At 33.5% G+C, this 25817-nt stretch overlaps 9 protein-coding genes and 1 non-coding gene across 10 annotated transcripts; 5 read left to right on the forward strand and 5 right to left on the reverse strand. All coding sequences in view use genetic code 12, as the record gives it.

The window, feature by feature from the left end:
• Positions 1-2244: 2244 nt before the first annotated feature.
• Positions 2245-4215, forward strand: CAALFM_C403530WA (uncharacterized protein; the record flags this gene model as incomplete). The annotated part of the gene is made up of 1 exon (XM_704873.2): positions 2245-4215. The coding sequence occupies one exon, from the start codon at positions 2245-2247 to the stop codon at positions 4213-4215; it is 1971 nt and encodes a 656-aa protein (XP_709965.2).
• Positions 4216-4367: 152 nt separating this feature from the next.
• On the reverse strand, positions 4368-6128 carry ECM38 (Ecm38p; the record flags this gene model as incomplete). Its single annotated transcript, XM_704872.2, has 1 exon — positions 4368-6128. The coding sequence occupies one exon, from the start codon at positions 6126-6128 to the stop codon at positions 4368-4370; it is 1761 nt and encodes a 586-aa protein (XP_709964.2).
• Positions 6129-6786: 658 nt separating this feature from the next.
• On the forward strand, positions 6787-9759 carry RAD2 (ssDNA endodeoxyribonuclease; the record flags this gene model as incomplete). The annotated part of the gene is made up of 1 exon (XM_704871.2): positions 6787-9759. One exon carries the CDS (start codon positions 6787-6789, stop codon positions 9757-9759), a length of 2973 nt encoding a protein of 990 aa, XP_709963.2.
• A 180-nt stretch (positions 9760-9939) lies between these two features.
• Positions 9940-12255, forward strand: CAALFM_C403560WA (uncharacterized protein; the record flags this gene model as incomplete). Its single annotated transcript, XM_704870.2, has 1 exon — positions 9940-12255. The coding sequence occupies one exon, from the start codon at positions 9940-9942 to the stop codon at positions 12253-12255; it is 2316 nt and encodes a 771-aa protein (XP_709962.2).
• A 2078-nt stretch (positions 12256-14333) lies between these two features.
• Positions 14334-16238, forward strand: HWP1 (adhesin factor HWP1; the record flags this gene model as incomplete). Its single annotated transcript, XM_704869.2, has 1 exon — positions 14334-16238. The coding sequence occupies one exon, from the start codon at positions 14334-14336 to the stop codon at positions 16236-16238; it is 1905 nt and encodes a 634-aa protein (XP_709961.2).
• Positions 16239-17140: 902 nt separating this feature from the next.
• CAALFM_C403580WA (uncharacterized protein) lies at positions 17141-18214 on the forward strand (the record flags this gene model as incomplete). Its single annotated transcript, XM_704866.2, has 1 exon — positions 17141-18214. One exon carries the CDS (start codon positions 17141-17143, stop codon positions 18212-18214), a length of 1074 nt encoding a protein of 357 aa, XP_709958.1.
• A 131-nt stretch (positions 18215-18345) lies between these two features.
• Positions 18346-20880, reverse strand: OSH3 (oxysterol-binding protein related protein; the record flags this gene model as incomplete). The annotated part of the gene is made up of 1 exon (XM_704865.1): positions 18346-20880. One exon carries the CDS (start codon positions 20878-20880, stop codon positions 18346-18348), a length of 2535 nt encoding a protein of 844 aa, XP_709957.1.
• A 1190-nt stretch (positions 20881-22070) lies between these two features.
• Positions 22071-23480, reverse strand: CAALFM_C403600CA (uncharacterized protein; the record flags this gene model as incomplete). Its single annotated transcript, XM_710970.1, has 1 exon — positions 22071-23480. The coding sequence occupies one exon, from the start codon at positions 23478-23480 to the stop codon at positions 22071-22073; it is 1410 nt and encodes a 469-aa protein (XP_716063.1).
• Positions 23481-23889: 409 nt separating this feature from the next.
• On the reverse strand, positions 23890-23976 carry tQ(UUG)1. Its single transcript is given in 2 exon segments — positions 23890-23924; positions 23939-23976. It is a non-coding gene; the product is annotated as a tRNA-Gln (tRNA).
• A 450-nt stretch (positions 23977-24426) lies between these two features.
• Positions 24427-25647, reverse strand: CDR3 (Cdr3p; the record flags this gene model as incomplete). Its single annotated transcript, XM_704862.2, has 1 exon — positions 24427-25647. The coding sequence occupies one exon, from the start codon at positions 25645-25647 to the stop codon at positions 24427-24429; it is 1221 nt and encodes a 406-aa protein (XP_709954.2).
• Positions 25648-25817: the final 170 nt, after the last annotated feature.

The raw sequence follows: 25817 nt of genomic DNA on the forward strand, positions 1-25817 counted from the left end.
CATGGGTTTGTTTGTGTTGCTTGAGAACAATTGGAGCCTATTCACACTCTTGAAGTAAATAGTACTTTTTGGACGAAAATGAATAGTGATTAATTCTGACGAGAAACTTAAATTTGCTACAAACTCTTGGTCATAACACAATAGACTAAACAACAGTTGTAACACTTCCAACAATAGAAGCTTTTTTGAAAGTAATCTTTTCGCCAATCCTTTTGGCAATCGTTTTTACTTCTATTTTTTTTTGCTTTTTTTTTTCGAGGATATATTTTGCATAAGATACTATCAGAAATCTGTCAGATCGATGTATCGTCCAGACTCATTTTCGTAAATACTAAATGACATGAGCAATTAAAAGAAAATACTGTCATTACAGCAGGCTATCTTTGTAGATATTAAGAAATACTTTTTCTAGTTAAAAATAGTTTCATCAAATGACTTTGTAACAAAAATTAAAATTAATTTGAGTATGTCCTATAAGCTCGTTGTGAACCCTTAGTGGTGTTAGTTTACCCTTTGAAAAGCTTGTTGTTGTTTGTGTTAACCCCATTTATGGTTCCAATTTCGCTCTACACAATAGACTATTTTTCTATGCTCGTCGTCTAAGTATATAAAATTCTTTTTTAGCCTTTGATAATTTTTACTAATATTTGATACTGATTTGTTGATTTCCAATCACATTTCTTTGTCAACTAGTAGGAGAGCTACGCTACAGTACACTGACATGTTGGTCTTGGTTCAATATGAAGTATTTTAATCTGATTTCAAAGCATTACACCTAAAAACTATTTTTTTAAAAAGAATTCTCAAAACGTGTTAACAATAGGCATTATCATACTCAAATTTTAAAACACTTTTTAAACATTCTGGGTTTATTGTAGAACATTTGCTTGAGTCAGGAAACACAGAAAAGTACAAGAAAAATAGCAATACAGTTGTGCATCAAGAAAAGTTGTTGCTTATTATGTAGTATTTGTTATACAATTTTAGTAGCTAATAGTTCGGCTATTTTTAACTCCTATTCTTGTTTTTTGTGTTCTTGGTGTTAACAAAAACTATTTGGTCAGAATTATTAAATATTATTTGATTAGTACCAAAAACTATTAGGTTGTATGTTTGCTTTCATCAAAATGGTACAAAGGGTTCAATTTTAATAAGCTTATTTTGTACGTGTAATTTTCATTAGTACTATTTTTTATTTTATCTTCGTCAACAAAGTGTAGATGAGGAATACTAATGATACTAATAATAAAAATAGCCTATTTTTAACTGCTTAAGGCTAATTAATTGATTAGATTACACAAAATGTATATCAATAAATCTTTTCTCTCCACTTTTTTCTTTGTCAAACTTCTTGGTATTCCAGCAATGGCATTAAAGATAAGGGATCACAATCACCAAATATTGAAAGAGATAATTGTACTCAATAATATGCCAGGCGATCATTTGCAGAAATATGTTTACATAAATCTTGATCCAATTATCATGAGGCGTGTTTTTTTTTTTCTTCCTAATGATCCGCGTCTTCAATTTACATACTGATCTATTGCAATTTTGACATTTCCACGACATGAAACCTTTTTTTTGTCATTCCGTCCAATCTCGTAAAATAACATTTTCTGGGACCCAATAAAGAAAAAATAGTTAGTAGTGATGTTGAATTGCTCAAGATTGTGGAAAAAGAAAAAAAAAAAAGCAATGGCTGCAATTGATCAACACTAATGAAAGTGGTTCTTGTGTCTAATAAATCGGTTATTCTGATCAACTGAATCTAGCAGCTCAATTAATAGTATCTATAATAAACTTTGTCCATTATATTAAGAATTTGCATTGATTCTTAGTGTACAATGAACAATACAAATATTAGTGTAATCGACCTGTGTATAGTATAATCTTATTTGGGCTTTCAGTTAACCAAAAAGAAGTGTTGTATTCATCAACAATCAAATGTCTACTAGAATTTTTTCGCTGAAAAATTTTATCCAAATCTATCAAATAATCTCTAGTGTTTAGAAACCATTGTGTTTATTTTAAAGCACTAAATGACAAATCAAACAAACAAATCATTAAGTAATCACTTCATTGGTCTTAACAATCAGGACTTTAAATTGTTTTTTTTTGTTTTTGAATCTCCAATTGCCTCCCATCTTCATGACAATCATAAACGTTAATCCTGGCTTTTTTTATGAGCTTACAAAGCTCCCCTCTGAGGTTATTGCTTTAATTCTTGGGTTACTACCAAAATGTATGTTACCAGAATTATTGTATTTCCCGCCAATTAAAGAGATCGTTATATCAACAATTTTTTCAAATGTAAGCATCACCTATCAAACTGAAAGACATCGGGGTAATGATGGAGCAGAGGCTGGTTACTGGGAATGTGACTGCCACGAGTTCTGTTTCACACTCGTTGATTTGTTAGAAGGTATTAAAAAATGGAATATATATCCAAGATCCATCCATATACACAATATGGATGGATTTCAAAACGAACCGGATACCTTCGTTGAACTTTTAAAGAAAGCTCTGAGTATTCATGGTACATTTTATCAAAATATGGGTCTGGATCAAGAAACCCAGTTAGATTTGATTGTCAATTCTAATATTAAGTTTGATCATTTGAATTTGTCACGTTTCCTGAGTCCACTCACATTACCACCTATCGCCACAAGTATTAGGCTAAATAAGACTATATTGAACAATTATGCAATTCCTGGTGTCAAGAAGCTTTCTTCTTCTGTGAAATCTGATGATGAAAGAAACCAAATGTATGCTTTTTCTTCCGATTTGGAAGATTTGCATGTTTTTAGTGAAGAATCGATTCAAATGACCCTACCTCCAAATTTACGGAAACTAAATATTGAGGTAACTCTGGGCTCGGTAGGTTTCATATCTGAAGAAATGGTCAATTTAGAGTATTTGCTGCTTAAATTGCCAAATATTCAATCTTTTGACAAGACAGGAATAAATGCTCCAAATTTGAAAAAGCTAGTTCTAGAATGTGAAAGCTTGTCTAATTTTGATGGTTTAAAACAGTTCCCATATTTAAAACATTTGGAATTTAGTGAGGTTAGTTTTTCCATGAGTTTATTTGACGATGGTTCTTTTTCTGAGTTAGACACTTTTATATGTTGGGGTTGTGATATTCAAAATACAGTAGATTTTGACAGCTCATTACTAACATTTCCTTCAAATTTGAAAACATTGGAGCTTAGTGGTTGCAGTTTTGAGAATACTGATTTTAGCAATTGGGTACCTCCTGGTACATTGGAGACCTTGCGTGTTTATGATCTGCCCCTTAAATATGGTTTTTTAGGTGCCAATTTACGGTATTTTGAAACTTGTGGGTCAAGACTTACATTTGACAGTAACTTTAGAATTTTTCCCATGGTGGAAAAGTTTATATTGAATTCCCAGTATGTAACTTTTGAAAGTCCGGATTTCATGTATCATTTACCAAATAACCTTGTACAGTTGCACTTGGCTTCCTGGGAACAGGGAAAGATGGGAGTTTTCACCCAAATGGTTAAATGGCCATTGATGTTGACTAATATCATATTTCATAATTTCAATATTAATAATCAGACATTGGAGTTTTTGAATTTTAAGGAATCCAGACTTGAGGAAATTAATATTCGTGGAGGTAACGTCAACAAGTTAGATGCCGATTTATTTCCCACTAGTGTTAAATACCTAACTTTAAGAGAAATGAAAATCCAGGAATTGTCAGATTCATTTGAAAATTTGGAAAATTTACGCAGGTTGTCTCTAGCAAGAAATCAATTGAAGATGGTAAACCCTGTGAAATTGCCGGTGTCAACATTGCAGACTTTAGATCTAAAACAATGTAACGTTCGTTTCATATCGCCATTTTTGGTGTCAATGCTCGAGGAAAAGAATAAAAATCCTAAACTACATGTATACGCCACGGAAAATTCAAATATTAGTGTAATTGACATAAGAACAGCATTGAAATTGGTTAAGGGGCTAGTGCTATTTCTCAATGATTTTGATAAATCTTTGACGGAAATATCCAGACGTTCTTCCCGTTTGATCTGTATAGGAGAGAGTCGTGATCCTCATTTTGAGAATTATGAATTTTCTGCAACAGAAGAGGTGGTCCCTGACTATGATCCAGATGATCTTTACGATGGAAGTGATGCTAGCCTGGATGAAGAAGATACCGGTGATGATACTAAAAGAAGGAGAGAAATGTAGGTAATTGAAGTGTAGTATAATAGCATTCGTTGTAAAGTAGAATAGTGAACAGTTTTACATGATAGTTTTTATTATAAATCAGTTGATGTTGGTGTGTTTTATATGCGACATTATAAAGTAAAATAAACAATTCAGAATGAATCTAAGGTCACTTAAATCAAGGCAACAGCTGCACCATCACCTCTCATGTCGCTACCACCAGCGTATATTAATTTTCCATCTTTGGAAACATTTTTAATGATCTGTGCTCGGCCGAAAGTTTCTCTACCATAGCCACTTAAAACTTCCACTTCATGTCCAAGCTTTTTCAAATCATCAATCACATTAGGCTCAATACCTTCTTCTAATTGCACAACTGTTATTGGAGTACGAACTGGACCACCTGCCCCGCGTCCTCTGTCAGCGGAGTCGTCATTATTAGAATTCAATACAAACCTGGGAGAGTCAATCAGTTGTTGTGGAGTCATTCCAAATACAGTCAAATTTAATACATGTTGCACATGGCATACAGGCTGAGCAAACCCTCCCATATTACCAAAACCAGCATACAATGATCCATCATTATTAGTAATCATTCCTGGGATGATTGTATGATATGGTCGTTTACCACCTTCTAAACAATTTGATTGTCCCGCTGTAAAATTGAAATTATTGCCTCGATTTTGTAAACAGAATCCATAATCTTCTACTAATATGGCAGAGCCAAATCCTTCATAAACCGAGTTTATAAAAGAACAAACTTCTCCATTGGAATCACTCACTGTAAGATAAACTGTGTCCGATTTAAATTTTGGATCTGGAACTCCGTGTTTCATTTTATCACCATCTATGATTTTGTTTGAATCGATAAGTTCTGATCTAGCTTTCAAGTATTTAGGATTTAATAAGCCATCAATTGGAATATCCTTGAAAGTTGGGTCTGAGACATATTCATCTGAATCGTAGAATCCAAGCTTACAGGCTTCAATTAATATGTGTAAATAACGTGACGAATTGTGTTTCAATTCGTGTAAATTAATTTTACCCAGATTGTGAAGTTCCTGAATTATCCCCAAAGCTATTAAGGCAACCAACCCGTGTCCATTAGGTGGAATTTCCCATACATTGTAGTCTTGAAAATTAAGTTTAATTGGTTCAACTATGGTAGAAGTATGATTTTTAAGATCATCAAGTGTTAATTTGTGATTTCTACCACTGGTAGTTTTAATAATTGCCTCTGCGATTACACCTTCATAAAAAACTTTCTTCCCATGTTTGCCAATTAATCTGAGACATTTAGCCACGCGGTGATTAGTTACATATTCACCTTCTTCAGGTCCTCGATTACCTTCAAGAACAAAAGGATTCTCTTTCACGTCAGGATTTTGTTTCAATAATTTAGGAATACAATTTCTCCAGGCGTGGCTTGATAATTCAGAAACAGGGAACCCTTCTTCCGCCAATTGAACAGCAGGAGTAAGAATCTCTTCAAAAGTAACTTTACCTGACCCCCATTTTTCATAAGCATCAAACCAACCAGCAATTGCCCCTGGAACAGTGATTGAAAAAACAGAAGTGTAAGGTATTCTTGGCATATATTTCCCTTCGTTGTGCTCGTTCCAAACATCTTGTGGTGTCACATTTTGTGCAGCTCTACCAGATCCATTTAACCCCAACACGACCCCACTTTTTGGATCCAGTTTATCTTTCAATTTGTAGTAAAGTGCAAAACAGTCGCCTCCAATACCTGTAGACCCTGGTTCAGTAATTGTTAAAGCAGCAGAAACCGCAATTGCTGCATCAACACAATTTCCTCCCTTATCTAAAATTTTCAACCCAGCAGCATTAGCTAGTGGTTGAGTTGAAGCAACTATTCCTTTAGAAGAATATACTGTTGACCTTCTGGAGGGGAATTTCATAAATTGTTTCGACATTATTGATTTGGGATATTTATTCATAAATCTTTTCAGTTGTTTTCTGAAAAAAAAAATTGTTGTAGAAGGAAAGAGGCGGGTTAAATAGTTTAAATGAAGGTTCTATCTGACTCTGTGTTTGTGGGGGTAGTGAATAAAAACAATTTATTTTTCACTTCAAGGTTTCTTTAATCAAAAATTACTTTATCAAGTAAGTCGCCGCGCGTGAACGGAATTATACATTTATTTATTTATTCTATTTCACCAGATCGATCCGAAGGGTGTACTTTATAATTATTCATTGACTCGGTAAGTCCGAAAGATTCATTTAATGCAAAAACGGCAAGAAGTATGAGTAAAAGAAAAGTAGTAGTTCTAGATCTTAGTGCTCTGTACTTCAGAAATAACACTCTGCTCTATATTACTTTATGAAATAAAGTCTTAGAGCCAATACATATCATTCAAAGTTATATCAAAGCTAATAATATCTGTAAAAGATTGCTTTATTCAACATTTCATGTAGTCTCTGAAAAAATTTGTCTCTGTATAAAACCTCCATACAAAAATTGTAAATTTATAGTTGCGCCCTAAACACACAAATCCAGGGAACAAAAGAAAAAGTAAAATTGAAATTAGAATTAAAATTACAAAGTAATTCCTTCAAATTGGAATTATTATCATGGGAGTACACTCATTATGGAAAATAGTTGGGCCAACAGCGAGACCAGTAAGGCTAGAAGCACTTTCAAAAAAGAAATTAGCTATAGATGCCTCGATTTGGATATATCAATTTTTGAAGGCAATGCGTGATAAAGATGGCAACTCCTTACCATCATCACATATTATTGGGTTTTTCCGAAGGATATGTAAACTATTGTATTTTGGGATATTGCCTATATTTGTGTTTGATGGAGGAGTGCCTGCTTTAAAAAAGCAAACCATCAATAACAGAAAACAACGAAGAGAAAAGAATTCTGAATCACGGCAAGAGACTGCTCAAAAGTTGTTAGCCATACAATTGCAAAGAGAAGCAGAAAACGCGTTGAATCGACTGAAAAAACCATCAAATAACACTACCAATGGCGACGATGACGACGTTATATATTTTGAAGACTTGCCAATAAATAAACCGGAGAGAGAATCATCAACCCCGTCATCAATAGTTTACAGAAAGAATGATGAGTATCATTTACCAGATCTAAAGGAGTTCAAAGTGTCGAAATTCGATGAAAGAATTATGCCTGAGGAAGATTTGACAGAATTTTATGAAGATTTCGATCATGTTGATGGGATTAATATAAATGAAATTGACCCGAAATCTAAAGAATTTGAAGCATTGCCTATTGCCACACAGTATATGATATTGTCTCATTTGAGACTAAAATCTCGATTGAGAATGGGGTATAGAAAGGAACAGTTGGAAGAACTATTTCCAAATAGTATGGATTTCTCAAAGTTTCAAATACAACAAGTTCAAAGAAGAAACTTTTATACACAAAAATTAATGGATGTAACAGGAATGGGTGCGGATGCGACCATATCGAAGCGACTTGCGGGTGACAAAGACAGAAAGTATGCTCTTGTAAAGAATGAAGATGGTTGGACTTTGGCATTAGAAGGTAATTCCGAAGACAATCCAATACAGGTGGACTCCGATGAAGCTGAAGATATTACACGTGAAGTCAATAGTTACAAGGAAGATTTGAGGCAAGACAAAAAGGACGAAGAGAGTGATTCGGATTTTGAAGATGTTCCTTTAGAGGAAATACCAGAAACAGAAGAAGATAAAGACTATCAACGGGCATTAATCAAATCAATTTATGAACAGTATAATACACAGGAAAATATGCAAGCTCCAACAAGTACTATAAATGGTGTTGATGACGACGAATTGAGGAAAGCTGTAGAAAAGTCTAAGATTGATTACTTTGAGTTACAGGCTAAGGAAACACAACAATTGGAAGAAGAAAAATTTGATTTCGGATCGTCAATGTTGTTTTCAACGAATGCTGTGAAGGAAGAAGCTCTCCAGAATAGTGAGGAGATTTCCAATTTAACTGAACATGCTCATACTCAAGTAAACACTGTCCATCCCAGTGAGCAAGATAAAATCATAAATAGTGATACCAAGAAGGAATTACCCAATTCCATAGGTCAATCTTTTTTGTTTAATGCAGATCCTCACAGGACAGGTAAAATAGAACTCCGTACAAAAGAAGAAACAATCTTTGAACCTGAAGAGAGTGATTTTGAAGAGGCAAAAACTAATAATGATCAACTGATATCCCACATAGAAAAAGCAAAGAAACAAGAACCCACAAAGGATCAGCAAAAGTTACCTGATTGGTTTCAAAGTGAAGTTAACAAGACTTTAAACCCACATAATGTCAAGTTTGTTAACTACAATGATTATCAAATACGTAACCAAAAAAATCAAGAAGAAAAGGACGCTGGATTGGTTCCTTGGTATGAAGCCAAAGAAATTTTGGAGCAAGAACAGTCAGATGAAGAAGAGCAGGAACAGGAGCAGGAGAAGCCAGACAATGATAGTGATGAAATCGAGGAAATCAGTAAGGAACAAGTGAATATATCCATTTCTGAAGAGAAGGAAAGTGTGCCACCACTGTCAGTTGAAGATATAAGAAAGCCAGCTGTGATGGATTACCAGTTTGAAGAAGAAGACGAAGAAGAGTTGGTCCAGCAGTTACAAAAGGAAGAACTTGATCATGAAAGTCTTAAACATCAAATCAAAGCATCGCACGCAATTCCATTGACATCACTTGAAACAAGAATTACAGATGAGCAGTTATTACAAGAAAAATTTCAGAAAGCAAAGAGAGATTCTGATGAAGTTACTGAAACAATGATAAATGATGTACAAGAGCTTTTGAAGAGATTTGGAATTCCATATATCACCGCACCAATGGAGGCTGAAGCCCAATGTGCAGAGCTTTACAAAATTGGTCTTGTGGATGGAATTGTAACTGATGATAGTGATTGTTTTTTGTTTGGTGGAGACAAGATTTACAAGAATATGTTTGACCAGAAACAATATGTTGAATTTTATCTACAGGATGATCTTTTCAATAAGATGGCGTTAACACAGCACAAGTTAATCGAGTTGGCACTTTTATTAGGAAGTGATTACACTGAGGGCATCAAAGGTATTGGTCCGGTTCAGGCAATGGAAATACTTGCTGAGTTTGGAAACTTGGAGAAGTTTAAAGAATGGTTTGACAAGCATACAAAATCAGTTGCTGATAAAACAGAGCTCACCAAATTGCAGAAAAGTTTACTAGATCGAATTAAAAAGGGTAAACTTTATCTTCCTGATAGTTTCCCTGATAAAGTGGTTGAACAAGCGTATATGTCACCAGAAGTTGATTCTGATAAAACAGAATTTCAATGGGGGGTACCAGATTTGGATCAAATTAGGTCTTTTTTAATGTACAACCTTTTGTGGACACAAACAGAAGTGGATGAGGTCATGGTACCACTTGTACAAGACATGAACAAGAAAAAATTAGAAGGAAGACAATCTACTATTAGCGAATTTTTTCCTCAAGAGTATATACAAAGTAGAAAAGAACTTAACCTTGGTAAAAGGTTAAAGACAGCTGCAAATAAGTTGAAAAAACAGAAGCATTTATAGATTTGTAATATATACACGACCTGTATTATTATATTTTTTTTTCCGGTTTCTTTTTCGATTTAGTCTCCATCAAGTAAAAGTTGTTGTTAAAGTATTTTATTTATCGCAATCAAAGAAAAGAATATTTTTACTTTTGAGACTGAACTTTTAATACACTTTCCAACAGTAATCCCTCAAACTATGAGCGACTCATTCTCGAGAATAACGTCTATGATAGACTCTGCGAAAGAGTTTACAATAGAGACCGCTGTCTCTGCGTCTGCTCGATTAACCGACACACCAAGTGGATCTCGTCCACAAGAAATCTCAAAATTATTGAATTCGAGAACTGACCGTGAAATATTGAATGGGATGAAATGTGTAATTTCCCTAATAACAAGAGAAGAAGATGCATTACCATACTTTGCTGATGTTGTGAAAAATATAACCAATAGTGATCCTAAAATTAGACAATTGGTCATAATCTATTTAACCAAATATGCTGAGGTCGAACCTGATACTGCATTACTTTCCATCAATTCAATACAAAAATCATTAAATGATAAAGATCCAATAAATAGAGCTAATGCAATTAGATCACTAGCTGGTATTAGGATTGGATCTATTATTCCCATTTTGGTGTTGAGTATGAAAAGAACGTCAACGGATCGATCACCATTAGTTCGTGCTGCAACAGCCATATCGATTGGGAAAATCTATCAAATATCTGGTAGATCCAAACGTCAAATGATTGAATATTTGAGTAAACTATTAACTGACAGTGAAGTAATGGTTGTTGGTGCAGCTATAAAAACATATGCAAAGATCAGGATGGAGTTAAATGAAGAAAAGAGATGGACACCAATACATGGCAATTTTAGACGATTTTGCAAATTATTGAATCAATTTGATGAATGGACTCAATCTTATGTGGTTGAGTTACTTACTGAATATTCTCGTAAGTTCTTACTCCGACCTATTAATGATGAGATAACTGATGATGATCTTGAGTTATTTTTGCGGTCGATGAAACCGTTGGTACAAAGCATTTCAGAATCTGTCATTTTAAGTGTTGCAAAGTCGATTTACCTTCTTGCGCCACGTCAATTGTTCTGTGATTTTCAATTGGATCTTGTGTTGACAAGAATTGCCACTTCATTAAATCAACTGGATGTATCGTTGTTTGCTTTGGAGGTTGTATCGTTTATCAGTAAGAGTGATAAATTATTTGAATCATACTACAAGAGCTTTTATGTGACACCGAGTGACCTGAATGATGTTGCTATTTGCAAAATTAATATCCTTTCAGCATTATCTAATCAAGAGAATTTCAAGTACATATTTGAGGAATTGAAATACTATGCTATTTATTCTACTAACAAAAGTATCTCTAAGGAGTCAATAAAGGCTATGGGGAAATGTTCTGGTTTGTCTTTGGAATGGAGTCAGAAAATTTTAAAATGGTGTTTGAAAAAGATTAAAACATCACGTGGAGAAACATTGAACGAATTACTAACTGTCGTACGTTATTTGATTCAACAAAAAAGTGATTCCAATGACAGTTTAAACAAAGCAGAAGTTTTGAAAACAACTTTTAATTTAGCAGCTATTTTGGAAGATAGTCTGGTTGAATTGGAAACCGAAGCCCGAGCAAGTATTATTTGGATTATTGGGGAATATACGGCACTAGCCGAAAACTCGTTTGCTCTTGATGTTTTAAGAAATCTACTTAAACAATTTGCAGAAGAGGAAGAAGAAGTTAGATATCAAATATTGGTTCTAGCAAGTAAAATATTTGCCTATGAAATGATCAAAATTAAGAATGAAGGGGGTGACCAATTCAAGGATTATGTGGAGGAGAAATTTTCCAACAGCATTGAATACAAGATGTTTCAACATGCATTGCATTTAGCCAAATATGACTCATCGTACGATACCAGAGATCGTGCTAGAATGTTTAGTGTATTATTATCAAGTGTTGATAGAGCACAGTTGGCATCTTTGTTCTTACAAGTTCCTAAACCAGTTCCATTTGTTAAATCGGATACCGCAGATTATCTTAGGCTTAGAGCCATTGATGATTACTTTGAAGTTTGTGATTGGAGTGATCAAGATAAATTACCACCAAAGTCTATTAGAACTGAATTCACCGTACAAGTTAATAAACTAGGCAATGTTTCATTCACTTCATCCTCAACATCAAGAGAGAAAACTAAATCACCAAGTCCTGTTGGTGAGCATTCTTTTTCATCACAACAGTTTGCTCAGCAACGAGAACTATTGTCTCAAGTTGAAAAGAAACAAACACTGAAGTATAAACTACAAAGTTTGGATGAGTTTTTCGGGAGTGAGGATGATGATTCATCATCGTCATCTTCGGAGGAAGAGGAAGAGGAAGAGGAAGAAGTCAGTGAGGAAGTTGAGTCTGATGAAGATGAAGACGAAGACGAAGACGAAGAAGACGAAGACGAAGACGAAGACGAAGAGATTAGAGAGGAAACGAATAAAGAAGCGTAATTATCGGGTGATTAATAACATGCTGCAGATGCAAAATGTTGCCCTTGGTGATGTTGGTTCAAACGTTATGCAAAAAATAAAACCAAAGAGTAAAAACTTGTTTTAACTCCACATTTTGTGAGGTAATTATTGGAATGAACGTGTTTAAACATTTGAGGAATTGGTTTGGAGATGAGAATTGGCACTAAATAGGTAATTGTTTATTTTTAGCTGTTTCATATAATTTGGCAAGTAGTTTGTACTAATGATTGTGACTATTGAAAATGAATTTATTTTTTTTTTCAATTTGCCTTTTACAATAGTATAATTTTGCGTGTTTATATGGTTATGAACACTGTAAGCTGAATGCCATAAAAAACTCTTAGCTGGGTCTAGTAATGTTGTGCATATGGTTGGCAGAAATGTCAAAAATGTAAGAGGATAGTATGTCGTGGGCCGACGCGAATCGTCAAAAAAATCCGCCTCACAATATTTGGATCAAGATTTATGTAAACAAACTCCCACAACCAATCGTCTGGCATTGAAATATACCATTTTATAGTACCTATCAGTGCCATTTCTGTTAATATTTGGAATATTCCTTGTTCTTTGACTTTATTGCTAGCATATAAAGAGATCTTTCTTTTTCATTTCCCTTAAAACCGATCAAGAAAGAAAGTGGAAATAAAGCTATGATAAATGTTGATTTTGTGTAATTCAATCAACTAAGCACGTTTGACAGTTAAAAAGTACGTTGTTGTTGTCCTCGTCTCGTCTAATTTCTGTTGACGAGGATTAATAACAAGAAATACAGGAAACCCTCCAAAAAAAAAATTTTGGACCTTACACGCACATAAATTGCGGATAAACTTGCCATAATAAAAACTCTTTGAAACATACGATATGTTATTCTTTTCATAACTGGAATATTTTTGCTTTTTTTTAACATTATGAACAATTGAAAAAAAAAGGAAATGAAAAGGTAAGAGTTGCCTAACCATTGAAAATAATAGGCTAAGGTTTTTCCTGATGCGTTTAACTAAAAAGGAAATAACAAAAGTTATTAGCGATAACCTGCGTAAGGTGTCAACAAAATATATTTTGTACGTAGCTTCTATAGAAAATATATAATCTAAATCCTTAAGGAATTTCCTCTATATATAATAGGAAATCCCTCTCACAGTGAACTGAATTATCCATCTGAATTATCAGTCCACTAATTCCATCAATAAAATAGATTAGTGTATTGTTCTCTTCAGTACAATTACTACCATTATGCAATGCTAGCTTATTGTTCATAATTAGCCATGTTGCACACCCTAATTCGAACATTAACTGTATCCATATTTTTCTTGTCCTTCTTTGTTTTTTTCTAACAAAAATGTTCCAGAATTTTTTTAAAAATATTTGAAAAAACACATAACACTTTGAGTATGATAATATCAACCATTGACTTGTTTTGAAAGTAAAGAATCAAATTTTTTTCTAACTCGACTAATGCACTTTACATCAACTGGATGTTATTTGCATCTACTACTATAAGCTCAAACAAATTATCTTTCAAAAATGTTATAATTAACAAGTCATCTATAATTCTTTGGATCCAAAAACAAGGAATTCGGAAATTCTGACGATAAATGTCGACTCACAATTCATTGTAAAAAGGGAGAGTTTTGGTAGGCTCATAATCGCTTATAATGTACCTCTAAAGTAATCTAAAACAAACACAACCTTTCTAAAACCTATAATAATAACCCTAATGGCTCACAACCGGGATAAGTTAGTTAGCCCAGCTGTTTTTTTTGCCTTATTTTTATGACTACATTTTGTTTCACTTTTTGTTGCGACTTTAATACCGTTTTTGCAACTTCTCTTTGTATCACCTGTATCCGCCTTTTTTAACATAGCAACTCTTGTAAAGTCCCTTTCTTTTCCCACTATTTTATCATTCTTGAAATATGTAATCAGAATAGTTTTTCAAAAACTATAAATAACGGTCAAAATAACCGGCTATTTTCAATTTCCATTCAACTTGTTTTCTCAACAATATCAAACACAACAGGAATCTCCTATAGTCACTCGCTTTTAGTTTCGTCAATATGAGATTATCAACTGCTCAACTTATTGCTATCGCTTATTACATGTTATCAATTGGGGCCACTGTCCCACAGGTAGACGGTCAAGGTGAAACAGAGGAAGCTCTTATTCAAAAGAGATCTTATGATTACTATCAAGAACCATGTGATGATTACCCACAACAACAACAACAACAAGAGCCTTGTGATTACCCACAACAACAACAGCAGGAAGAACCTTGTGATTACCCACAACAACAACCACAAGAGCCATGTGACTATCCACAACAGCCACAAGAACCTTGTGACTACCCACAACAACCACAAGAACCTTGTGACTACCCACAACAACCACAAGAACCTTGCGACAATCCACCTCAACCTGATGTTCCTTGTGACAATCCTCCTCAACCTGATGTTCCTTGTGACAATCCTCCTCAACCTGATGTTCCTTGTGACAATCCTCCTCAACCTGATGTTCCTTGTGACAATCCTCCTCAACCTGATCAGCCTGATGACAATCCTCCTATTCCAAACATTCCAACCGATTGGATTCCAAATATTCCAACTGATTGGATCCCAGATATCCCAGAAAAGCCAACAACTCCAGCTACTACTCCAAACATTCCTGCTACAACTACTACTTCTGAATCATCATCTTCTTCTTCTTCTTCATCATCATCTACTACTCCAAAAACTTCTGCTTCAACTACACCTGAATCTTCTGTTCCAGCTACCACTCCAAACACTTCTGTTCCAACAACTTCTTCAGAATCAACTACTCCAGCTACTAGCCCAGAAAGTTCTGTTCCAGTTACTTCTGGATCATCTATTTTAGCTACCACTTCAGAATCATCATCTGCTCCAGCTACTACTCCAAATACATCTGTTCCAACCACTACTACTGAAGCCAAATCATCAAGTACTCCATTAACTACTACTACTGAACATGATACAACTGTTGTCACTGTTACTTCATGTTCTAACAGTGTTTGTACCGAAAGTGAAGTTACTACTGGTGTTATTGTCATCACATCTAAAGATACTATTTACACCACTTACTGTCCATTGACTGAAACTACTCCAGTTTCTACTGCTCCAGCCACTGAAACACCAACTGGTACAGTATCCACTTCTACTGAACAATCAACTACTGTTATTACTGTTACTTCATGTTCTGAAAGCTCTTGTACCGAATCTGAAGTTACTACTGGTGTTGTTGTTGTTACTTCTGAGGAAACTGTCTACACTACATTCTGTCCATTGACTGAAAACACTCCAGGTACTGATTCAACTCCAGAAGCTTCCATTCCACCTATGGAAACAATTCCTGCTGGTTCAGAACCATCCATGCCTGCCGGTGAAACCTCTCCAGCTGTTCCAAAATCAGATGTTCCAGCTACTGAATCAGCTCCAGTTCCTGAAATGACTCCAGCTGGTTCACAACCATCTATTCCTGCCGGTGAAACCTCTCCAGCTGTTCCAAAATCAGATGTTTCAGCTACTGAATCTGCTCCTGCTCCTGAAATGACTCCAGCTGGTACTGAAACTAAACCAGCTGCTCCAAAATCATCAGCTCCTGCCACTGAACCTTCCCCAGTTGCTCCAGGTACTGAATCTGCACCAGCTGGTCCAGGTGCTTCTTCTTCTCCAAAATCTTCTGTTTTGGCTAGTGAAACCTCACCAATTGCTCCAGGTGCTGAAACTGCTCCAGCTGGCTCAAGTGGTGCTATTACTATTCCGGAATCTAGTGCTGTCGTCTCTACGACTGAAGGTGCTATTCCAACTACATTAGAATCAGTTCCACTCATGCAACCATCTGCCAATTACTCAAGTGTCGCTCCTATTTCTACATTTGAAGGTGCTGGTAACAACATGAGATTGACTTTCGGTGCTGCTATTATTGGTATTGCTGCATTCTTGATCTAATTCTAATAACTGATACTAAGTTTTGTTCTTTTTTTGGGATTTCTTTTTTTTCTAATTTTGATTGTTTTTCAATTTTCGGTTTTCAATATTATTGACAAGAGTCATTTTATTGAATATTTGTTTTGTTTACTACATTAAAGGTGATAGGTACTTTTAGTTTTTAAAAATTGTTTTGTTCAAATTGTTTATCTTTTTCTTCTTCTTCTACTTGCTTTGTTTTCTGTTTTCGGTTCATAGTTGATAGCTTTTAATAAATACCCCTTTTTTTTTACAATAGTTAGTTCTAAGCTTATTCAGTAGTTTAATGGGTAGAAAATGTGAGCTCTGTAGCTTATGATATCTACTATAGCAATATATTTAACTCGGACATAGTTCATTATCCTGGACGCATGAAGGTGCAAAGTCAAAAAGTGAGAATATGCAAAGAGGTAATAAGATTTCTGTCCTATTAATTAACAAAAAATCTATATATAGACTGCAATATTTAATACCCCCCAAGTTTGATTCTATAATCCTCCGATTTCTATGAAGATATAACCATGAATCATGAGTAAATACCAAGTAGATTAATAGTAAAATCTGTATGGTCGTGTAAAGCTGTTCATTAAATACTATTGATTTAAATTTCCCCTTCCTCGTAATCTCTTTTTTTTTGGGGGGGAGGATCAGCCGCAATAAAAGATTGAAATTATTAATCAAAACAACAAAACGGGAAACCGGAAACTTGAGAAAAAGAAAGAAAGAAGGAAAACTTTTGTTAAGATATTAAATTTTACCAAGCAAATTTAAAATCCATACTTAACAATTATTATTATTACGTACTTCAACAGGGAAAGAAAAAGTTAAGATTTTAAATCTCGTTATTTCTTTCTTCCTTTAATTATTATTTACCCTTAATATAAATGTCAAAACAAGATCCACCTCCAGATTATACAAATAGGACATCAGATAATTATAACCCAGATACAACTGATAATCATAATATTCCTCCACCTTTCACTACCCATCCTATAGAGGTTCATCCACCACCATTCTCCTCTTCTACTTCACCTAATATCCGTGTGCCAGCATATTTTCAAAATCAAACTACTTCAGGATGGACAATAGTAATAAATAATCGATTTTGGACTGATGGATTCAGGATATTTGTTTCTGAAGATGCATCTAATAAGTTTGATGCCTTTAAAAAAAGTAAAAATCCCGAAATAATACAATTACAAGAACAAGGTATTGGAGTGCCATTATTTAAAGCTGTCACGTCATATATTCCTTTAGCAACTAAATTTATAACGTTTAGAAGATATGTCCCTACTAATTTACATCCATTTGATATTGATAAAGATTATTATGATTATTGTATTGTTAAACGGAAATTACACGTTGGATATGATAGTTATATATTTGAATTTACTCCTGATCCTAAACAACCAAAATTGAATTTTCAAGTGATATTATTTTCTCATTCAATACTACCGATTCATGATTATATATATAAGGGAGAAAGACATCGATGGATTGATGAATCGAATTTAAGAGGATTTAAAGCACGTTGGCAAGTTAAATATGGTTTCAAACATACTTATTTAATTGATGGTCAACCAGCATTAACTGATAATTGGGATGGTAAAAGTGATAAACTTAATAAAGATAAAAAAAATCCTTATTTAGATAATTTTTTAAAAATGAAATTTTCTGTACTGTCAAGATTCCCCAAACAGGAATATTATGGTCCTCATTGTACAGATACATTGGGAGAAGCAGAAGCTTTTTTCAAATTGGGTTATGCTGAACTTAAAATTGATGATTTAGGTAGAGGAATTCCTGAAGGTGATGATGATAATGGTGATGATGTTAATTATGAAAGTATTTTTTCAATACCGGAAGATGAATTGGTAACAATTTGTATAGCAACTGTGTTGAAACGACAAAAAGATATTGAAGAAGAAAAGAAAAATAGAAGGAAAAGATCAAATTAATGATAAAAGATTGTTTCATATATATATGTATATGTATATGTGTTTCTGTATTTATTTTTTTAATTATGGATTCTATGATCTAAATAATATAACGTCTAATAGATATGAAAAAGACAAAGAAATAGTAAAATTTACCACAATTTAATCAAATCATCCCAGTCACCTTTCTTTCTTCTATTCCAATAACTTTTTTCACCTTGAATAAATTCCCATTCTGCTTCATCTACAGGTCCATTTCTTTTAAGTTTAAAGAATTTTGGAATATGTTCTTCACCAGCAGTTTCTAATTGTTTTCTTCTGTCTCTTTGATCTTGTTCTAATTTGTTTTTCAAAGTTTCTGCAGTGTCTGTATCTCCCTTTTCATAAAGTTGTAAATCGGGTCTATTTCTAGAATCCGTAGGTGCAAGTTTACCCTTTTCCATTTCAGTAATCTTATTTAAAGTACCAGCAAATTCTGTAAAACCAAATTTCTTTTGATATTGTGGTAATAATTCCCCAGCTTGCCATATAGTCTTTTCAGTGGATTTAGTCTTTAATGTAAATGATTCAGTCCAATTACCTTCAACACTATATGTCAATTCCTTCTTTCTATTGTCAAATGCCTTCACAATAACACCTTCTGATCTACCACTCCACATACCACCTTTGGCAAATTCAGCTACAGCTTTATAACCATTTGAGGATTTGATTGTTACTGATCCTGTTGGTTCAGCATATGTTTCACCAGCAATAATATTCTTAATCATAGTGGTTGGTTGAGTCCATGTAAACACTTCACCAGTTGATTTATCCTTCAAATATACCGTACCTTTAGTGGTAACTTCAGATTGTTTACCCCAGAATTTTTGACCTGGTGATAAAGCATAATCAAGAGTCCAATGTTCAGTATCAATATGGTAAGCAAACACTGGTGGTCTATGACTAACTTTTTCCGATATTAATCTAAACCCGAGATCTTCTCGTACTAATTCATAAGTTTCTCCTAATAATGGAGTGAAAGGTTTACGCTTATTTCTTTCTTTGGCACGTTGTGTAGAAAGATAACTCAAAGCAAATGCAGCCACACGTAATAATTTTTCTCCTGATTCATCTTGGAAATCAGAGATTAAAGCATTAGTGGCAACTTCAGGATATTCAAGCATTTCAGCAAATTTTTGTAGCACAGTGGTGGGTTCATTGTAAGTAACAGGCATTGCTATAGTAGATAAATCTTTACCAACATTCTTACGCACAAAACTCAATATTGAGGGTGGTGTATGGGTACATATTGGAATATCTGAAGATCTTGAAACTGGATCGTGTGGTAATGGATACAAGTTGTCATCATCAGCTTCAACTGTTGGTTGAGGCAACTCCTTATCTTGAACAATTCCTTGATCTGCATGTACACCACTAGGAGCAACTTGTACAAACTCCTCATCCTCTTCTTCTTCTTCTTCTGACGAACTTTCTCCATCGTCAGCGACTTCTTCATCTTCTTGGATTTTACCTTCATCATCCAAAAAGTAAACACCAGTTTCGTCAAAATGATCAACAGCATCATGGAAATCGGAAGAAAACACTGATTGAACATCAGCTGAACCAGGTGAAGAGGAACTTTGTCCTTTGGCCCTTGTAAGTAAATTAAGGAAATCTTGATGAATTTCATTAGCTAAAGGTGATGGATTTTCCGTTTTCAATTGTGCTAATTTTTGTGCAATCAATTGTAATTCAGAATTAGATGCACCTAATGGAGTACTTGCAATAACAGGTTCTTTTGAATCACTTTCTTCGGTGGTCGACGTTGGTACAACAGTTTCTTCCTTTTTAACAGTATTAAAGGCATTAACCCAAGCATTAAAATCAGCTTTATTAATTGCTTTCAAATGCCAAACTTCCATCCCTGAATCAATAATAAATTCACGAGAAGATGGATTGGCCGATACTATACAGTCTTTCACTGGCATTTGACCTCTCAACTTATTATCATCAACTTTAAAATAAGACAAAGTTTCTCTACCAAAATTCAATACAAAATAACGTTTAGTAAAACCTTGTAATTTCTTTCTTCTTTTTTTCAACATGATACTTTGTAAAGTTTCTCCTGGAGCAACGTCATTTTCATCAAATAAATGTTGATCATGAACTTCAGCAACAACTTTTTGTTGAGCAATATGTTCTTCTGATTTAGATTTACTAACGATTTTAGCAGAAAATTGAACCAGTTTAGCAATTGTTTTCGAAAATGAATTATCAAAAACAAAGGCAAACATCCCACCTTTTTCTACTTCAAATTTCCCATGAATCAATTCATTGGCAACTAATTTATTATAATTCTTGATTAATATTAAATCTGATTCATTGATTGATAATAAAGTTGAAGCTCTAGATTTTGATCGATAAACGTCATTTGATTTAGTAAATTGATTGACTGAAGCAGTCGAGGCAGATCTAGACCTTGTTCTTTGTGGTGGTGGTGCAATTGCAGTTGGTGGTTCAAGTGCAGCAGTTGAATTTGTATCTAATAAAGACGTTTCTGATTGATTGAGTGATTCTTCTTTCTTTTTATAAAATGAAAAATTGATTGATTTTTTCAATGGTTTAGCTTCCCAATCGATAATTGAATTATCTGGAGCATTAATCCATTTAATAAGGAAATCTTTGGAATGAACTTCTAAAGTTTCCATATTTCAAGTTGGTATGGGAAAGTTCAACTGTCAAGGGAAAGAAATAATGGGATTGAGTGGGAAGTTATTGAAACTCTTGGTATTTGAATGAATGGAGGGAAAAGAAATAGGCGTAGTAGTAATTGTTGGGGGGTTTGTGTTGCGTTGTTGAAAACAAGAAACTTCGGCAAGAAAGAATGTAAAACAAAAACTTTACTCAATAAAAAAAAATAAGGAAGCGTATTGTTTTAATTCACTGTGAAATTTTTTGGCTACTTTTGGCTTGTGAAAGGAACTTGAAAACTTGTTAAAAAAGAAAGAGTAGCAATTTATTAATTGAACCTTCTAAACTGATAAAACACAGTAGTACAAGAGTAGAATAAGATGATAGAATATAAGAATTTACAAATCTTAAAAAAGAGGAAGGAAATATTTATTTAATTTTATATTAGAAAAAAGAAGAGCAAGAGTTAACAGCAATAACAAGCAAAAATTCTTGTTGGGTGAAATAGAAATTTCAATCTTTAATTTATACTAGATGAAATTTGGTTGTGATACTTGCAAGTTTATATTATAAGCATGAGGAGGAAGAGATAATTAATACAAGGTTTATATCACTTAGTAATTTTCTCCTTTGCTATTTCGAGTAATTTTCACACTGTTGCTATTAATGACTACAGAGATTTCTTGTGGGGTTTCATAGGGGAGATCTTTAGATTTCATTTCATGTTCGTTTATGCACTTATATTTTTAATGTTGATTACATTAATTATGTAGATAAAGAACAATTTACTTAAATGTAGTGTCCTTTTATAATTGAATTAATGCTGAATAGGTTTTAGGAACTTTAGGTGAGGTACGGTAATCAAATGTTGGACCAAATGTCGAGATCTTGCATGTGAGAAGACAAACATACATAATTGGCAACAAACAAATAAACCGAATGCTGAGAATATATGTAACCTTTCGAGCCTTTTATTAAAGTTTATTGAATAATTTTCACACCCGTCATCATCTTCGGCATCTTCCCTATATTTGTTCATAATTTTAAATTCGACAATTATTCTATTTTCAGTTTTTGTGGAATACCCCACCTCATTATTATTCTCTCCTATTTCAATTATGCACGTCACGGGAGTTAAATATCCTGTATATATAGATGATATAACCACCATTCCTATAAGCTCTCTAATCTAGATATACACATCTATTTATAATTTCAAATTCAATCTTTCTTCAGAATTACTTCGAGAAACTGTTTCATATATCTCACCTAATCCCAGTTCTTCAGTAGGAAACATAGATGGAAACATATTATTGGCACCACCAACACCACCACTTAGAGTGGTATTTCTATTCTTGGAAAACAACAAAAATTGCAATTGTTTCCTTAAACTATTAATCATCATTCGTTGTACATTCATATCCTCTCTTATCATAAAATTATCATTGATCAAATTATTCATCATATTTTCTCGTTCATTAACGGTTGATTTATTCATAAATGGGATTATTCTTTCATTTATTTCATATTTCAATCGATCAATTTCAAAATTTAAATACACTAATTTATCTTGATCCTCTATTGATTCAAATTTATTGATTTCTTCAATTGATTCACTATATCCTAAATTGGTGATTTTTCCTTGAATTATTGAATCTAACATCTTATTTATTTGCTTTTGTAATGTTTCATTTTCCAAAACTAATGAATCCATTTTATCTTTCATTGTAGTAAAAGTGGGTAAGAAATGATATAGTTGACAATTATTTTCTATATGAAGTTCCAATGAAGTTTCATTTGTTCCAATCCATTTGCATCCAATTTCATGAGCTGGACATATGAATCTACCTATTTTTCGACAATTCTCTTGGTGTCGTGCCATATTTTTCTCTGGTATCATATCATTATCACATAATTCACAAGTTTTGTAATTAAATAAACATTCTTGTTCAAGATGTTTCGTTTCAGTTATTTTCGTGATTTTGGTTTTACAAAATTCACATTCAAATTTTAAATGAACACATTTAGACGATTCTTTATCTTCAAATCTTCGTTCAATAATAAGTTGACAAATTGATCCATCTGATCTTAAACCATTACATCGCACCCCAGTATATTGACAAATATCTTTAACATGATGTTCTAATTCCCATCTTGTCCCCACCCAATCACAACCTCGTTCATGGTTGGCACAATAAACTTTAAGTTCATCTATCAAGTTTGTTATTATTAATGGAGTTGGAAATAAATCATTGATATTGGCTCCATCTAAAGGAGTTCTATCCAAAGGACAATAACCAGTTAATTCATCGGTTCGACTATTATTATTTGTTTTTGCCATTTTGAAACATTCATATATGCATTCTTTACAATACGTATGGCCACAAATAGTTGTTAGTGGGTTAATAAATGGTTGTTGACAAATAGGACAGTTCAAATGATCCGTTGGTGACTTGTATTTGGTATTACGAATATCAGGACTATCATTTGTATCTAGAAAATTGAATGAAGTGGGGAAATCAACTATCGCTGTTGTTGTATCATCGTATTCTGGAATGTCTTGGGTTTCAGTTTCATCAGGTATAGGTTCATGAGTAGTTTCTTTTGTAGATGACATCTTAAGATATTAATCAAAGAATGAATATTGATTATTTGGAAAATTATACTAATGTGTTTTGAAGAAAAAAGAATGAATGAAGATTAAAAAAACCAAAAAAAATATTTAAAGTGTGTGATAAAGTTGAATTGTGGGACATCATTCCATGTTTTTTTGTTGGTTCCCGTTTTAGTTGCGCTTCAATTTCGTTCATTTTTTCCGCTGTTGACTTTCACTTTATAGTAATTAACAACTATACACACATTTCTTTTTTTAATTATGTATAGTGGGGAAAACATTATTTCTCCGTCAATAAATAATACTAGAAATGTAGTCTATTCATTTGAGCACTTCACTCATTGTTGCCTCTCAACGACATTCAAGGCTTCTTATATATTATGGTCAAGTAAAAAAAATTGACAAAAAGTAAAGGTCCTATCCGGATTCGAACCGAAGTTACAAGGAGGTTTTTAATCAAATCAAAACCTTGGGTGATAACCAACTACACTATAGGACCTGTTTGTTGCAAGATAATATTTTGGCATTTATATACCAGCATAATTTGAGCAGATTTAAATAATTTTCAATTACTTGAACTGTTGATAATATTAATTAAAACCAGTTTATTGTTAACAATAAATGTTATTCATGAATTAAACTTCCTAGTTATTGAACACAAGAGTGTTTACTAATGGAAATTACAAGTTTTATGTTTTTTTGGAATTCATGAAAAATTGGATAAATTTTTGATTCAAAATTTCATTCAAGTAACAACCACTTAAACATCAGGAAGATATATTAACAAATACTTTCATGACTGCAAGGGGGGAAATACCTAGTACTATTTTCTTCGGCTCTTTACACACATATGTATATATAAAACAAGCGTTTCATTGATAGGGGGTATAATAATTGTACATACATACGAATATAAATATATCTAATAACTATTTTTTGACTCTGTTTCTTAAACGTTTTCATGATTGGTGTCACCACCACCATTCAAGAATGGCAATTTATCGAAAAAGCTTCCCTTTTCTCTATTACCTTTTGGAACTCTGAACAACCAATAAGAAAATACTGTAGCAGCCATATTAAAGACAATAAACACAATGAAAATACCAGTATCTCTACCAAAATTATGAATGGAAATATTCATAAAATCCAAAAATTGGTTAGTCTTATCCATGATACAAAATTTACAGTTATCAGTGGCTTCAGGATTCAATAAATAACCACCAGCAATACTAATATAGGCTCCCATATAATCCTGACATTTTTGAACTCCAGGGGTTTGTGGTGGGAAAGTCAAAATTTCCGTTGGTGCACATTTAACGAACGAATCTCCCAATCCAATTGACATCATAGCTGATGTTAAATAAGTCAATGGAGTACAACGATAAAGGAAAACCCAGAATTTTGGCATACTGTCTTTTGTGGCAATGACACCACAAAATATCATGGAAATTGTCAATAACAATGAAATCCAATTGGCTGCATAGTCGGCTAATTGATTCCATGAGATACAAAATTGCGCTAATGTCGAACTGTAAATAAACATCAAAGTCATGATTAACCACATCAATACACCACGATGGGTTACTGCACCGGAATATACAGCGTTACGATACAACCCAACAGGATAATACCAAGAAAAGAATGATATTGTGGCTGCTAAAACCTGATAAGGTATTTCTGCAGTGATTTGTGCTGCAATAAATGCCAACCACGAAAATGTCTTGGATGGTCTTTCTCTTGCTTCATATAAATCTCTTTGAGTAACAAACAATGGAACATATTGTTGTGCTAATGTAGTCAACACAACAAACATGGAAAATATCGAAAGCATTTGATTTTTCAAACCTTGCATGGAATTTTGTGATTTATAGTATGTGAATCCATTAAACAAGGAACACAACACAGCCATGGCAAACTTAGAATAAATATATGATGGTGTACGCCAGTATTGTTGAAACAATCTATGAACAACAAAGATATATTGTTTCCAGAATGATGCAGCATATGCTTGGTTGGTATCTGGTTCCTTTTCTCCACTTGCTAAACCTGGCATTTCTTCCAAACGATGCAATTCATTTTGTACAGCCCGGTATTCTGGTGAGTTTCTCCAAGTTTCAAAATAATCTTGATTTGCTTGTGTACCAGGAGCAGCACCAATAACACCCAACATCCACTCAGCAGGATTGGCATGTTGTGGACATTTACTAGCACCATTTCTTTCAAAATACTCAATCAATGTATGACAATTAGCCCCAAATTCACCAAAATAAACAGTTTCTCCCTTTTGCAACAACAATAAACGATCAAATTCTTCTAACAAGATAGCAGATGGCTGATGAA

Source organism: Candida albicans, chromosome 4, assembly GCF_000182965.3.
Source record: "Candida albicans SC5314 chromosome 4, complete sequence".
NCBI classification, from domain to species: Eukaryota; Fungi; Ascomycota; class Pichiomycetes; order Serinales; family Debaryomycetaceae; genus Candida; species Candida albicans.